A 15,547-nucleotide genomic window follows, 5' to 3' on the forward strand; every position below is an offset into this window, starting at 1 on the left:
TTGGTATCGCCTTTGATATTATTGGCTAGTTTGTCTTCATATTTGTCTTTTCCCTCCTTATGGCTTTTTTAGTTGCCTTATATTGGTTTTTAAAAGCTTCACAATCCTCTAACGCCATTAATTTTTGCTCTATTATGCCCTCTTTTTGCTTTCATGTTAGCATTGACTTCCCATGTCAGCCTCGGTTTGTTCATCCTGCCTTTACAATGCTACTTCTTCCTTGGGCTGTGCCTGCCCTGCACCCTGCAAATTGCTTCCAGAAACTCCAGCCATTGTTGCTCTGCCATCATCCCTGCTAGTGTCCCCTTCCAATCAACTTCAGCCAGCTCCTTTTTCCTGACTTTGTAATTCCCTTTACTCCATTGTTATACTGATGCATTTGACTTTAGCTTCACCTTCTCAAATTGCAAAGTGGATTTTATCATGCTATGATCACTGTTTCCTAAGGGTTCCTTTACCTTAAGCTCCCAAATCAAATCTAGTTCATTACACAACACACAAACCAGAATAGCTAAGCTCATAATGGGCTCACCTACAAGCTGCTCTAAAAAGCCATCTTGTAAGCATTCTACAAATTCTCTCTTGGAATCCAGAACCAACCTGATTTTCTGCATATTGAAATCCCCCATGACAATTGTAACATTGTCCTTTTGACATACCCTTTCTATCTCCCATTGTATATTGTAGCCCATCCTGGTGACTGTTCGGAGGCCTGTACATAACTCCCAACTTTTCACCCTTGCAGTTTCTTAACTGTATTGCAGAGATTCTACATCTTTGGATCCTCTGTCAACTCTTTCTAATGATTTGATTTCAGTTTTTATCAACAAAACCACACACACCTTTTGCCTACCTGCTTGTCCTTTAGATACAATGTGTATTCTTCAAAAGTTTCAAAGGTACATTTAATATCCGAGAAATGTATACAATATACATCCTGAAATGCTTTTTCTTTGCAACCATTCACGAAAACAGAGGAGTGCCCCAAAGAGTGAACAACAGTTAAATGTTAGAACCCCAAAGTTCCCCTTCAATTCCCCTCCCTCCAGCATGTAAGCAGCAGCGAGCAACAATCCCTCCTCCCCCCATCGGCAAAAAAAAGCACCAGCACCCGGCACCGAGCCCTCAAGCATCAGCAAAACAACAGCAAAGACACAGACTTTCAGTACTCCAAAGACTACACTGTTCATCTGGCATTCGACATACCACAGGCTCTCTCTCTTTCCCGAATAAGGGAGAAAGAGATGTCTCTGTTTCACAGCGAGAGGGGAGACCTCTGGAACTTTCTGGTTTACGATGTTAGAAGTCTGTTATGTCACTTTCTTTCGAGCTCTGTACCCAAAGATCTTGAGTCTCTGGGCACATGGCTGTAGATCTTCCAACTCCCTCAATGATACACGGATCTCCTGCCGTGATACCGACGTTTGATTCGCCCGTCTCCAGAGCCCTGAGATCCTAGGCCTCCAAAGGCGAACTGAACTCTTGGGCCGAGTCCTTGGCATGCCGAACAACAGCCAGTTGTGAAACCCTGAGAGCAGGTCCCATTCCCACAAGGAACCGTAGTCAGCATGTAACTCCAGGTCATGGTCTTCAAAAGAACCCTGAAAAGGAAAATTTAGAGATATTAAAGATGGAAATAGAGCTGTTTCCGAAGATGGGAGCAAAGGAGTCGCCATTTAGTGCCAAATTCGATTATAAGCTCCCAACTATAATTTGCTTTCAGCCATGACTCAGTGATTCCCCTGACATCATACCTGCCAATCTCCAACTTTGCTACAAAATCATCTACCTTATTCCATATACTGCATGCATTCAAATATAACATCATCAGTCCTCTATTTGTCACCCTTTTCAATTTTGTTGCCGTGTTACACTGCAACTCATCTCACTGATTGCTATTTTGACCTATCATTTGCCCGTCCTTCCTCACGGTCTCACTACACACAGTTTCTGTATGTATATCAACAGTCCCATCCTCAACCCTATCACTCAGGTTTCCAGACTTCTGCCAAATTAGTTTAAGCCCTCCCCAATAGTTCCAGCAAACTTGCCTGCAAAAGGATATTGGTTCTGCTCTGTTCCATGTGTAGCCCATCCCCTTTGCACAGGTCATACTTTCCCCAGAAGAGATCCCAGTGTTCCAGAAACCTGAAACTCTGCCCCTTGCACCAATTCCTTAGCCACACATTCATCTGCCAAATAACCCTATTCTTACCCTCACCAGTGTGTAGCGCAGGCAGCAATCCAGAGACTACTACTCTTGAAGTCCTGCTTTTCAGCTTCCTACCTAGCTCCCTAAATTCTCCCTTCAGGACCTTTTCCCTTTCCTACCTGTGCCATTGGACTAATATGTACCAAGACTTCTGGCTGCTCACCCTCCCCTTTTAGAATGTCTTGGACCTGATCTGAAACATCCTTGACCCTGGCACCTGGGAGGCAACAGTTTATCCGGGTATCTCTATTGAGGTCTACAGAATCTCATGTCTACTCAGGTATGGAATCCCCTATCACTATTGCAGTCCTTTTCTACCCCCCCCTTCCCTTCTGAGCGACAACACCAGATTCAGTGCCACAGACATGGTGCTGTGCACCACCCCCCTCCCCCACCCCCACCCCGGCCTGCAGGTAATCCTACCCCAACAAATCACAGAGGTAGTCCGTACTGGCTACCCATTTCTTTTCCCTTTCCTGACAGTCACCCTGCTACCTGTCTCCTGCAACTTCGGCATGAATATCTCCCTGTAGCTGCTCTCTGTCATCTCTTCAGTTTCCTGATGAATCAAAGGTCATTGAGTTGCAGCTCCAGTTCCTTAATGGGTTTTCTGAGGAGCTGCAGTTTGGTGCTCCAGGTGAAGATGTGGTTATCCGGGAGCGAGGAGGTCTCCCCAAATTCACATATCTCACACAAAGAACACAACACAACCCTGCAGCCATTCTCACTGCTTTAGCTATGTACTAACAGACGAAGAGTGAAGATGAAACAACTTGCCAGATACTTACCTTGCCCAGGCCTGTTCTCAGCCAAAGCCTCCCCACTCTAACACCGGTCTCTCACACAATGGCCACTTCACCAATGGCCATTCCACTTGTTCCTGCTAATGAATCATGATTTGATTGGACAGCCAGAATACACTGAAAGCCTGTGAATACAACTGTCATTCTCAAAGCTAGCATTTGTTGCTGATTGTACTTGTCTTTGAGAAGTTGATAGTGAGCTATTATCATGAAGTGATGTCATTCTTCTATTGAAAAAATCTCTAGCGTTGTTGGTTAAGGGTGTTCCAAGATTAGAACAGCAATATAGATCCAAGTCAGAAAGATATGTGACCTGATAGGGTGTTTGCAGTTGATGGTTTTTCCAAATGCCTATTGTCTCTATCTTTCTTGATCATAAGGTTCTACTGAGGACATGTTGTTAGAAAACTCTGAGTAAATTTAGTGCCTTTTTAGCTGGAATACACTGAAGATGTGGTGACAAATGAGGAGGGCTATTTCAAGGGCGAAAAGACAATTTTGAACAAAGTTGGAGGCAGTATCAGATGCACGGCAACCCTGGCAGGGTCTGCAAAACATTACTTCCTACAAAGCGAAACCCAATAGCATGAATGGCAGCGACGCTTCACTACCAGATGAACTCAACACCTCCTAGGCACGCTTTGAAAGGGAGGTCACAACTACAGCTGTGAAGATCCCTGCTGCACCTGATGACCCTGTGATCTCCGTCTCAGAGGCCGATGTTAGCTTGTCTTTAAAGAGAGTGAACCCTCGCAAGGCAGAAGGTCCCAATGGAGTACCTGGTAAGGTTCTGAAAACCTGTGCCAACCAACTAGCGGGAGTATTCAAGGCATTTTCAACCTTTCACTGCTACGGGCAGAAGTTCCCACTTGCTTCAAAAAGGCAAGATTATACCAGTGTCTAAGAAGAATAATGTGGGCTGTCTTGATGACTATTGCCTGGTAGCACTCACATCGACAATGATGAAATGCTTTGAGAGGTTGGTTATGACTAGACTGAACTTCTGCCTCAGCAAGGTCCTGGACCCATTGCAATTTGCCTATCGGCACAATAGGTCAATGGCTGACACTTTCTCAATGGCTCTCCACACGGCTTTACACCACCTAGACAACACAAACACCTACGTCAGGATGCTGTTCATCGACTATGGCTCAGCATTTAATACCATCATTCCCACAATCCTGATTGAGAAGTTGCAGAACCTGGGCCTCTGTACCTCCCTCTGCAATTGGATCCTCGACTTCCTAACCTGAAGACCACAGTCTGTGTGGATTGGTGACAACATATCCTCTTCGCTGACTATCAACACTGGTGCACCTCAGGGGTGTGTACTTAGCCCACTGATCTACTCTCTATATACACGTGACTGTGTGGCTAGGCATAGCTCAAATACCATCTGTAAATTTGCTGACGATGCAACCATTGTTGTTAAAATCTCAGATGGTGATGAGAGGGTGTACAGGAGTCAGATCTGCCAACTAGTGGAGTGGTGCCACAGCAACAATCTGGCACTCATCGTCAGTAAGATGAAAGAGCTGATTGTGGACTTCAGGAAGGGTAAGACGAAGGTACACATACCAATCCTCATAGGTTATGTATTGCATTGAACTGCTGCTGCTAAGTTAACAAATTTCACGTCACATCCTGGTGATAATAAACCTGATTCTGATTCTGAATGTTTCTGGTGGTGAATAAAATGCCAATTAAAAGGCTGCAATGACTTGGGTGATGTCCTGACTTGCTCAGGCAAGTGGATAATAGTCCATTTTACTCTTGATATGTCTTGTAGATTTTAGAGTTGTCAGGATGTTTGTCACTCGCTGTTGGGCAATTAGCCTCAGATCTGCTCATAGTCATTGCACTTAAATGGCTGAATAGGATAAGTTTCTGATTAATGGTAACATGCTAAATATTTTTAATAGCGATCTGACGATAGTGAATCCATTGAATTGTTGATAGTTGGTGATTAGACTCTGGAGTTGGTTATTGCCTAGCCCTTGTATAATACTTCTGGTTCTAGCCATATGTCTGAACTATTGTGGTTCAATTGCAGGAGCTCTAATGAAAGTTCTTTTATGACAAGTAGTAGACTAGGCTGGTGGCTAACATCGAATGATTGCCCCCTTGCATAAAATCAGTCATTGGTTGAAGAATTCGTGATTAGAGTTCAACAGAATCTGATTAATTCTATGCAACGCACATAAAAATTGCTGGTGAACGCAGCAGGCCAGGCAGCATCTATAGGAAGAGGTACAGTCGACGTTTCGGGCTGAGACCCTTCATCAGGACTAACTGAAAGAAGAGATAGTAAGAGATTTGAAAGTGGGACGGGGAGGGGGAGATCCAAAATGATAGGAGAAGACAGGAGGTGGAAGGGATGGAGCTAAGAGCTGGAAAGTCTGCCAAAGAAAGCAGGATCTCCCAGTGGCCACACATTTTAATTCCACGTCCCATTCCCATTCTGATATGTCTATCCACGGCCTCCTCTACTGTCAAGATGAAACCACACTCAGGTTGGAGGAACAACACCTTGTATTCCGTCTGGGTAGCTTCCAATCTGATGGCATGAACATTGACTTCTCTAACTTCAGTTAATGCCCCACCTCCCCCTCGTACCCCATCCGTTATTTATTTATCTTTTATTATTATATATATATTTTTCTGTCTCTCCTTTTTCTCCCTCTGTCCTTCTCATGATACTCTTTGCCCATCCTCTGGGCTTCCCCCTCCCACTTTCCTTCTCCCTAGGCCTCCCGTCCATCCCATGATCCTCTTATATCCCTTTCGCCAATCCACTTTCCAGCTCTTGGCTCCATCCCTCCCCCTCCTGTCTTCTCCTATCATTTCAGATCTCCCCCTCCCCCCCCACTTTCAAATCTCTTACTATCTCTTCTTTCAGTTAGTCCTGACGAAGGGTCTCGGCCCGAAACATGGACTGTACATTTTCCTATAGATGCTGCCTGGCCTGCTGCGTTCAGCAGCAACTTTTATGTGTGTTGCTTGAAATTCCAGCATCTGCAGATTTCCTCGTGTTTGCTGATTAATTCTATGTCTCTTATGAATACATGGATCATCTTTCCTTTTTATATAAACTAATTTTATTTCACGCTTCTGACCAATGTCCTATTCTTTATGCCAGTTACTAAAACACAGTTCATATGCAGATTGAAACAACATTGTATTTTATTGAACAGCATTTTCCTTGTTGTAACAGCTCTTTTCAGTCAGCTATGGTGCTGTTTTATCCTTGGGGGTGATGCTACCATTAATATGTTCATGCGGAGTGTATTTTGATTGTACTGGTTGCAATAGAGAAATTACTTCCTGTCTGTAAATATTGCATCTATGTCCCCCTCCAAGATGGTGCACCTAAGTTGGCTAATATTAGCAGAATTTGTTCACTTTTCCCTTTTCAATTTCAAATCTGAACCGTGACCCCATAGTGCTTACATATCTATGCCCTTCCATACACTAAAAACGATTATGGAATGGGTCATTTTATCTCTCCTGTCAGCTTCCCGTGCTCATTAACAGGTTGAGTTGTAAGTAGCCTGAGGGTCATTCAGGTGTCGGAGCACTTATGTGAACTGACAAAATTAGTTGAATATACACTCAACAGCCATTTTAGGTATTAAATCATGCTAACCTTAATCATGATTTTAATCATGCTAACCTTAAATCAGTGCTCCCCAGATTCCATCAGAACATGGACTTTGCAATGAGGGGGGAGACCTTGTTTACACAAACATTCCCGACACGTACTGGCAGAGCCCTGCCCTCACCTCGGCTACTCAGACCACATCTCTGTTATGCTAATCCCAGCATACAGACCGCTGGTCAGGCGCCCCAGACCAGTTCAGAAGCAGGTGAGAACCTGGCCAGCAGTAGCCATCTCTGCTCTTCAAACTGCTTTGAACACACTGACTGGCACATGTTCAGGGAGGCTGCAACCGATGACGACTCTACCAACTTAGAGGAGTACATGGCATCAGTGACTGGCTACATCAGCAAGTGCGTCGATGACGTCACTGTGGCCAAGACCATCACTACACGCACTAACCAGAAGCCATGGATGACCGAGGAGGTGCTTGCGCTGCTGAGGACCCGTGACTCGCCTTCAGAGCAGGCGACAAGGCAGCCCTAACAACAGCCAGGGCCAAGTTGTCCCGGGCCATCAGAGGGGGAAAGCGTGCACATGCCCAGCGAATCCACAGTCGCTTCCAGGACAGTGGTGACACGCGGTGCATGTGGAAGGGCATTCAGGACATCACCAACTACAGGACAACATCACCTGATTGTGCGTATGATGCTTCATTCCTAGATGCATTGAATAACTTCTACGCTCGTTTTGAGGTGGATAATGATGTGGTGGCGAGGAAGACCACCCCATCTCCAAATGACCAGGTGCTATGTCTTACCGTGGCCGATGTGAGGAGAACCCTGCGCAGGGTCAACCCATGGAAGGCTGCTGGACCAGACAATATTCCTGGCAGAGTGCTGAGAGGATGTGCAGACCAGCTATCAGATATTCTTACTGACATCTTCAACATCTCCCTGAGCAGTGCCGTTGTTCCTACGTGCTTCAAGGCCGCCACCATCGTCCCCATGCCGAAGAAGTCTTTAGTGTCCTGCCTCAACGACTACCATCCTGTTGCACTTACATCCATCATCATGAAGTGTTTCGAGAGGCTCGTCATGAGGCACATCAAGACCCTGCTGCCCCCCTCACTGGACCCCCTGCAGTTCGCGTACCCTCCCAACCGTTCAACAGACGACGCCATTGCCATCACCCTCCACCTGGCCCTAACCCACCTGGACAAAAAAGACACATACGTTCAAATGCTGTTCATAGACTTCAGTTCAGCATATAGAGAGGAGGTGCAGTGGCTAACAGACTAGTGCAGAGCCAACAACCTGTCTCTGAACGTAAACAAAACAATAGAGATGGTTGTTGACTTCAGGAGGACACAGAGTGATCACTCTCTGCTGAACATCGATGACTCCTCCGTAGAGATCGTTAAGAGCACCAAATTTCTTGGTGTTCACTTGGCAGAGAATCTCACCTGGTCCCTCAACACCAGCTCCATAGCAAAGAAAGCCCAGCAGCATCTCTGCTTTCTGTGAAGTCTGAGAAAAGTCCATCTCCCACCCCCCATCCTCACCACATTCTACAGAGGTTGTATTGAGAACATCCTGAGCAACTGCATCACGGCCTGGTTCGGAAATTGCACCATCTTGGATCGCAAGACTCTGCAGCGGATAGTGAGGTCAGCTGAGAAGATCATTGGGGTCTCTCTTCCTGCCATCACAGACATTTACACCACACGCTGCATCCGTAAAGCAAGCAGCATTATGAAGGACTCCACGCACCCCTCATACAAACTCTTCTCCCTCCTGCCATCTGGAAAAGGGCACTGAAGCATTCGGGCTCTCACGACCAGACTGTGTAACAGTTTCTTCCCCCAAGCCATCAGACTCTTCAATACCCAGAGCCTGGCTTGAGACCAACCTACTATACCCTCTACCGTGCCTACTGTCTTGTTTATTATTTATTGTCGTGCCTGCACTGTTTCGGGCACTTTATGGAGTCCTGGATAGGTCTGTAGTCTAGTGTAGTTTTTGTGTTTTTTCTTACGTAGTTCAGTGTAGTTTCTGTATTGTTTCATGTAGCACCATGGTGCTGGAAAACGTCGTCTCATTTTTACTATGTTCTGTACCAGCAGTTATGGTTGAAATGACAATAAAAAGTGACTTGACTTGACTTGAGGTACCTCCTGTACCTAATAAGATGGCCGCTGAGTGTACATCAAGGTTTGACATGGTGTACATTCAGAGGTGTTCTTCCGCACACGATAGCTGTAACATATGGTTATTTGAGTTGTGTCACCTTCCTGTCAGTTTGAACCAGTCTGATCATGCTCCTCTGACTCACACAAAATGCTGGCGGAACTCAACAGGCCAGGTAACATTTATGGAAAAGAGTAAACAGGCGATGTTTCGGACTGAGATGCTTCATCAATCCCAGATCAGCAGTTTCTGAGATACTTAAACCACCTTGTCTGGCACTAATAATCATTCCACTGCAAAGCCACTTAGACATTTCTTCCTCATTTTGACATGTGTTCAGAACAACGGCTGAACCTCTTGGCCATGTCTACATGCTTTTATGCATTGAGTTGCTGCCACATGATTGGCTGATTAGATAGTGTACAGGAATGCCTAATGAAGTGGCCACTATCTATATATCTCCTCATCATTCCATAGTTTGAACAGAAAGCAGAGCTGAAAACTTGCTCAGTTACAGTGATACTGAATTCTTAATCCTTAGGAGCTAAGTTCAGTTAAAAAAATAGTAAGTAGAAAAATAGAAAACCATATGCTTGTTTCTCTATAAGTAATGAAGGAAATGTGGTTAGTAATATAAATGCTAGGAAAAATCTAATTAATCGGAACAAAACTAAAGAAAGTAAGTACTAGTAAAATACTGCTTCTAATATTGTATTGAATAGGTCTGAAAGCTGATAAATTTTCAGGGCGTGCAAATGTAGGTCACAGAATACTAAAATGTAGCCATGGAATTAGTGATTGCATTGATAGTGAAACTGCAGAGTTTTACAGATCATTGAATGGTTCCTGCAAATAGGAAGATGACAAAGATAAACCCATTATTTAAAAAAGAGGGAGAGAAAATACACTTACTGACCATGTTTCATTATATCAGTGATGGGGCAATGCTTATAAAGAAAGTGGTAACAGGACACCTAGGAAATATCAACTCGATTAGACAACGGCAGAATGGATTTATGTGAAAGATTTTAAATGACATACCCACTTGAAATTGTTTCATTGTGAAGTAAATAATTTTATTGCATTGAAGACTACTAAGAATTAAGTGTACTGCAATAGTCAGTTTGCAGATTGACCTGTACTTGGCCATTAATCTATTGTTTTACTGTGGTCATATAGTAGAGTTATTGTGCTGAAATTTGTTATTCTAACTGCTACACATAACTTGTTGAGAATTCACAAGTCAGAAGATTTTTGGCAATATGATATTTTCCCATGGACAGCACAATGGCATGGGGAAAATTATCACAACTTGGTAGTGATTTGTGTGATCTACATCAGCTTGAAGCTTGAGGAAAGGCCTTATGTTGTTTAAGTTTAGATTTTCTATGTTTCTAATTCAAGTTGCATTTTTCAGACAAGATGTACACCGGCTGCAGGAAGAATGTTTAGATCATCTGCATGATTAACACTTATTGTTCTTATTTCAAAGGCGATTGAAAATAAGGTGACATACACACAGGAGTAATTCACATCCACAGTCTAATTGAGAAATATTTTACCTTTAAAGATTTAGCTTAACCACCTAATGGATTTTAAACAAGTGGTATTGATCTACAAAATAACTGCTTGGCAATTGAAAGAAACTCTACTGTTCAAAGTTGCTGTTTGTTTAGTACTTCCTTACCAGAGGAAACTTACTGCAAGCTAATTTTTTTGCTTTTCCAAATAGGTGTTTAATTTGGCCGGATCAGAGAACTGCTATGTGTCCAGAAATCAGATGAGGCTTTCACCTGCCTTTAATTCTAAAGCAGAGACACAAGTGTGCAATGTAGCATATGTATATTGTGAATGTTGCATGTAGGATCTGTACCAGTGATATTCTGCAGGGATCCGTTCCAGGACGTCTGCTCTTTGTGATTTTTATAAATGACATGGATGAGTAAGTGGAAGGAGTGGTTTAGTAAATTTCAAGATTATACAAAGGTTGGTGGAATTGATAGTAGTGTGGAGGATTGTGATAGGTTGCAATGGGACATTAACAGTATGTAGAGCTGGGCTGAGAGGTGGAAGATGGAGTAACAATGTGAAGTGATTCACTTTGGAAGATCAAATTTGAAGGCAGCATACAGGGTTAATGGCAGGATTCTTAACAGTGTGGAGGAAAGCGGGATCTTGGAGTTCACATTAATAGATCCCTCAAAGTTACAGCACAAGTAGATAGCATTATTAGGAAGGCGTAAGCTGTGTTGGCCTTAATTAGTCAGGGTATTGAGTTTGAGCCATGAGGTAATGTTGCAGCTCTATAAAAACCCTGGGTAGACTACACTTGGAATATTTTGTTTAGTTCTGATCTCTTCGTTATAGGAAGGATGGGGAAGCTTTAGAGGGTGCAAAGGAGATTTATCAGAATGCTGTTTGGACTAGAGAGCATGTCTTATGAGGATAGTTCAAGTGACTTGGAGCGCTCCTTTGGAGTGAAGGAGGATGAAAGGTGACTTAATAGAGATGTACAAGATTATAAAAGACATAGATTGAATGGATAACCAGTGCAGAATCGGCTAATATGAGGGAGAGGGGCATAATTTAAAGGTGATTGGAGGAAAGTATGGGAAGAATGTTAGAACTAAGTTCTTTACACAGCTGGTGGCTTATGTGTGGAACACCCTGCTAGGAGTGGTGGTAGAGACAAATAAATTAAAGGGCATTTAAGAAACTCCTAGATAGGCATACAGATAATAGAAAAATAGAGAGCTTTGTATGAGGGAAGGCTTAGATATTAGAGTTGGTGTAAAAGCTGACACAATATTGTAGGTCGAATGGCTTGTACTGTGCTGTTATGTTCTATGTTCTTGCAAAGAAAATGCTATATTGTTAAAATGACAGTGAAGAAAGCCAAGATGGAATATGGCAAAATTATTTTCTTTTATTTACTTTACAGGATACTTTCCGAAGAGACCGAAATCACTGAAGGTTATTATCAACCCATATAGTCACAAAAAGGAAGCTAAACAAGTTTACTATGAACGTGTTGCACCTCTTTTCAAGCTGGCTGATATTAAGACAGACATCACCAGTGAGTTGACCAGATTTTCATATGCTTATCTGCACATCTGACATTTAAGTATTTCATATTTAATGTAATACGGTAAACTGAATGGTCTGGGTTAGATGATCTGTTATGTGCATACCAAGGAACTTGGTGCTCTTCACTCCCTCCACAGCAGAGGTGTGCATTGGAGAGTGGTTGACTTGTGCCTTCCTGAAGTCCACAATCATCTCTTTTGTCTTGTCCACGCTGAAACTCTGGTTGTTGTTCTCACAACATCTGACAAGCCTCTCAACTTCCTCTTTAAATGCCGACTAATCATTGTTGTTGATGAGGCGATCACTGTTGTATCATCAACAAACTTGCAACAAATGATGCAATTTCAGCTGGATTTGACAGTGCAGTCATGAGTCAGCAGTGTGAACAGCAATGGACTGAGCTTACAGCCCTGAGGAGGTGGGGGGTGGTGGGAAAGGAAACAGTTCTTAGAGTAATAGAGCATGAGATGTTGCTGCCAACTCAGACTCACTGGGTCTTCCTGTCAAGAAGTCCAAGATCCAGTTACAGAGAGGCATGTTGAGTCCCACTGAGGACAGTTTGCCCACTAGCTTCTGTGTGATAATGATTGTGTTAAACACTGAGCTGAAGTCAATGAACATCATCCTTGCATATGAGGCATTGTTTTCTAGGTGGGACAGGCAGAGTAGAGGAGTGAGGCTATGGCATCATCAATGGGTGGGTTTGAGCTGTAGGCAAACTGGAAAGAGTTCAATGTAGCTGGAAGGTGTGATTCAGAATTCAAATATGATTTAAATTGCAGAGAATGGAGAAGGTGGAAAGTATAAAGGAAATGTTTGCATTAGACCAAGAGAAACGGAATAACGCAAGTATTGGATGGTACCAACAGGAAGAGTGATGAATTTCATCAATGGGTCAGATCTGTCTGAAGGAGATGTTAGTGGTTGAAGATGAATGGGAACAGTGTGGCGTGTGGCCAAGTGGTTAGGGCGTTGGACTAGTGATCTGAAGGTCATGCCTTGGCCGAGGCAGCTGTGTGTCCTTGAGCAAGGCACTTAACCACACAATGCTCCAGTCTACCCAGCTGAGAATGGGTACCGGCAAAAATGCTAGGGGTTAACCTTGCAATAGATTGGCGTCCTATCTGGCGGGGGGGGGGGGGGGAGGAGTCTCGTACTCTCAGTCGCTTCACGCCATGGAAGCCGGCATAAGCACCGGCCTGATCAGCCACAAGGCTCATGACAGACTGTAATGAATGGGAACAAGGAAGAAAAGAAAGTCAGACTGGAACTGGGGTTACAAATCATGGTAGTTTGTGAAATAAGAGGATATTTGGAAATAGTAGTTACAGCAACGTTTATGGAGAGAAAAAATGATTAAATGCCATCAACCTATGAGGTTAATTTCAAAGTGGTCAGTTCTGAATCAATTTGAGAAGGCTACTTGTCTGATATTGTTGAATTCAGTGTTAAATCCTAATGGTTTTAGCATGCCATCTTTGTAGTTGTAGTTGTTCTATCTTAAACTACGTGGGTTGGAGAGGGATTGATAAAGACTTAAAATAGTGAGTTAGCAATATTTTAAAAAATCCAGCCTACATGTTCATGCTATAAAATGCCTATGAAAAGTGCCACCAGGATTTTATAAACGCAATTGATACTTTTTTCATGTTTTCTCTAACTTGAGCAGTTTTCGGTTATTCCTCTGCATGCATAAATATATGTGGCAGAGTTTAATGGCATACCACAAAGTTTATGAATTGATTTTTTTTCTCTTCATTCCCATACAAAGCATTTATCAAATGAACAAAGTAGATGAATTGCAGAACAGTACTTTTCAGATTTAGATGACATATTTTGATTGAAAGGACAAGTAATCTATATTCGATTTTTAAAAAAAAATTTACTTTTTCTGAGAAGCTGGCTAATGTCAGATATGTCGTATTCTGCTCAGCAGTTTTATTTACTGTGCCACAAATGCAGTGGATGTCATTGTTTTTAGGTGTCTTAATCCAAATAATTTAAATGTTCACTGCTCCCCCTACAGTTATATTGAATAATTTACGCTAGGGTGTTCTGCATTTATTTTGTGATACAGATGGACTTGCTGGCAATTAAATGCAAAATGGAGTTTGTCAGTTAATTATTTTTTCATTGCTAATTCTTAAAAATAAAAATTATTGCTAATCCTAGATGCTACAATTTCAAGCAGAGGTGAAACAATTGTTTAATATGTTAAGCATTTTTAAGAGTATTTGCTAATAGTGAGAAGCATTATAAGCCATATTTGCAATTTTTAAGTAATTCTTTCAAATAATCTCATGGACAAATTTAATGCATTTTTAAAGTAGTGCATTGCTGAAATTATGACCAGAAGCACACTGGTACCGGGAAACAGACAAGCATGAAAGATTAATGTAATCTTGCAGATAATGATGCACATTCTTACACAAAAAATCCATCTGCAAGTGTCATGTCAGTCATCAGAAATCTTTGATGGGTAGATACAGCTGGGCCGTCTCTTCTGGCAAAGCTGCTCTAGAAAATGCTAAATGTAGTTATGATGCTTAGTGCCATCTGCAGCATGCCAGCTCATCCCTTCTTCATTGGCATTTAGAATGCCACATAGGGCATAAGCAGTAGAGATGACAATATGGAGTGACAGATTCGGACCCTCTGGAGACTGTAAACTCTGGTGTGTAGCTTTTGCCACCTTCCCACTACTTCCATTTGATGATGTTGCTGGTGTTTTCGTGTACTTTATACTTTTTCATTCAAAGTAATGTTTCTTTATTCCTTTAATTATAAGATTACATACTTAAAAATAAACCTGAACAGAACTAAATCATGGCATGATAAATGTAAAAATGAATAATTAGAAGATTCTATACAGATGTATTCAATTTTGGTAAAATCAGTACAAACTGCCTTGGCATCTAATTATATGTTTTCATTGCTTTTTCCCCTTAATTATAAAATAGATTTTCTAGTAAAATTTGCCTTTTATTGCCTTACCATATGTTCATACATATGGCAACCACATTCAACAGTCCCAAATTTTTTTAAAAAAGTGTTCTCAAATCTTTAGATCATTTAATTTTTATATGCCTGATTTTCTTTTGTAGTTACAGAGTACCAAGGACATGGATTCTTGATTCTCAAGGAGTGTGATTTTCAAGAATTTGATGGGTATGTTCTTCTTGAAACATCATTCTCAATGTATTTTTTGAATGTTGTCAATCTGTGATAAATAAGGAAAGGAAATGTACGTCGCATCCAGAGTTTCTCTGGTTAGCGGACGATATCCCTCCATGCCTCTCTGACGTAGTGGGAACCGTGTACAAGGCAAGTTACAGAAGTGGTTTGCCATTGCCTTCTGCCAGGTGAGTTTCCAAAGAGATCACCAGCTCATAACCCAGCACAGATGGAATGTGTGCATGGGAGCCGGCTGGATTCGAACTCGGGACCTTCCGTCCCGAAGTCCAGCACTGATGGACTAGTTTGGAGTAATATGGCTTTTAGACAAAGAATTTCTCATGTCTCAGTGGGTATGAGTTTAATTACCTGTTCTGGTGTGGAGGCTGAGCATTGCAATTATTGTAATATTTTTCTGTTCTTATTTACAATGGTGAAACTTGTATACAAAGCCAAGGCAAACCGCCTAACCTGTTAATGAAAA

The 15,547-nt window shown here is 42.3% G+C and overlaps 1 protein-coding gene across 2 annotated transcripts in view; it reads left to right on the forward strand.

The window, feature by feature from the left end:
* Positions 1–15,547, forward strand: part of cerkl (CERK like autophagy regulator) — a 210,834-nt gene that overhangs the window by 103,368 nt on the left and 91,919 nt on the right. For both annotated transcript variants that reach the window (XM_072261766.1, XM_072261767.1), the window contains exons 3-4: positions 11,744–11,878; positions 14,994–15,057. In XM_072261766.1, coding sequence (XP_072117867.1) covers positions 11,744–11,878; positions 14,994–15,057 — 199 coding nt within the window. The remainder of the gene's footprint in view (positions 1–11,743; positions 11,879–14,993; positions 15,058–15,547) is intronic.

This window comes from Mobula birostris, chromosome 6 (genome assembly GCF_030028105.1).
Source record: "Mobula birostris isolate sMobBir1 chromosome 6, sMobBir1.hap1, whole genome shotgun sequence".
Classification (NCBI taxonomy): domain Eukaryota; kingdom Metazoa; phylum Chordata; class Chondrichthyes; order Myliobatiformes; family Myliobatidae; genus Mobula; species Mobula birostris.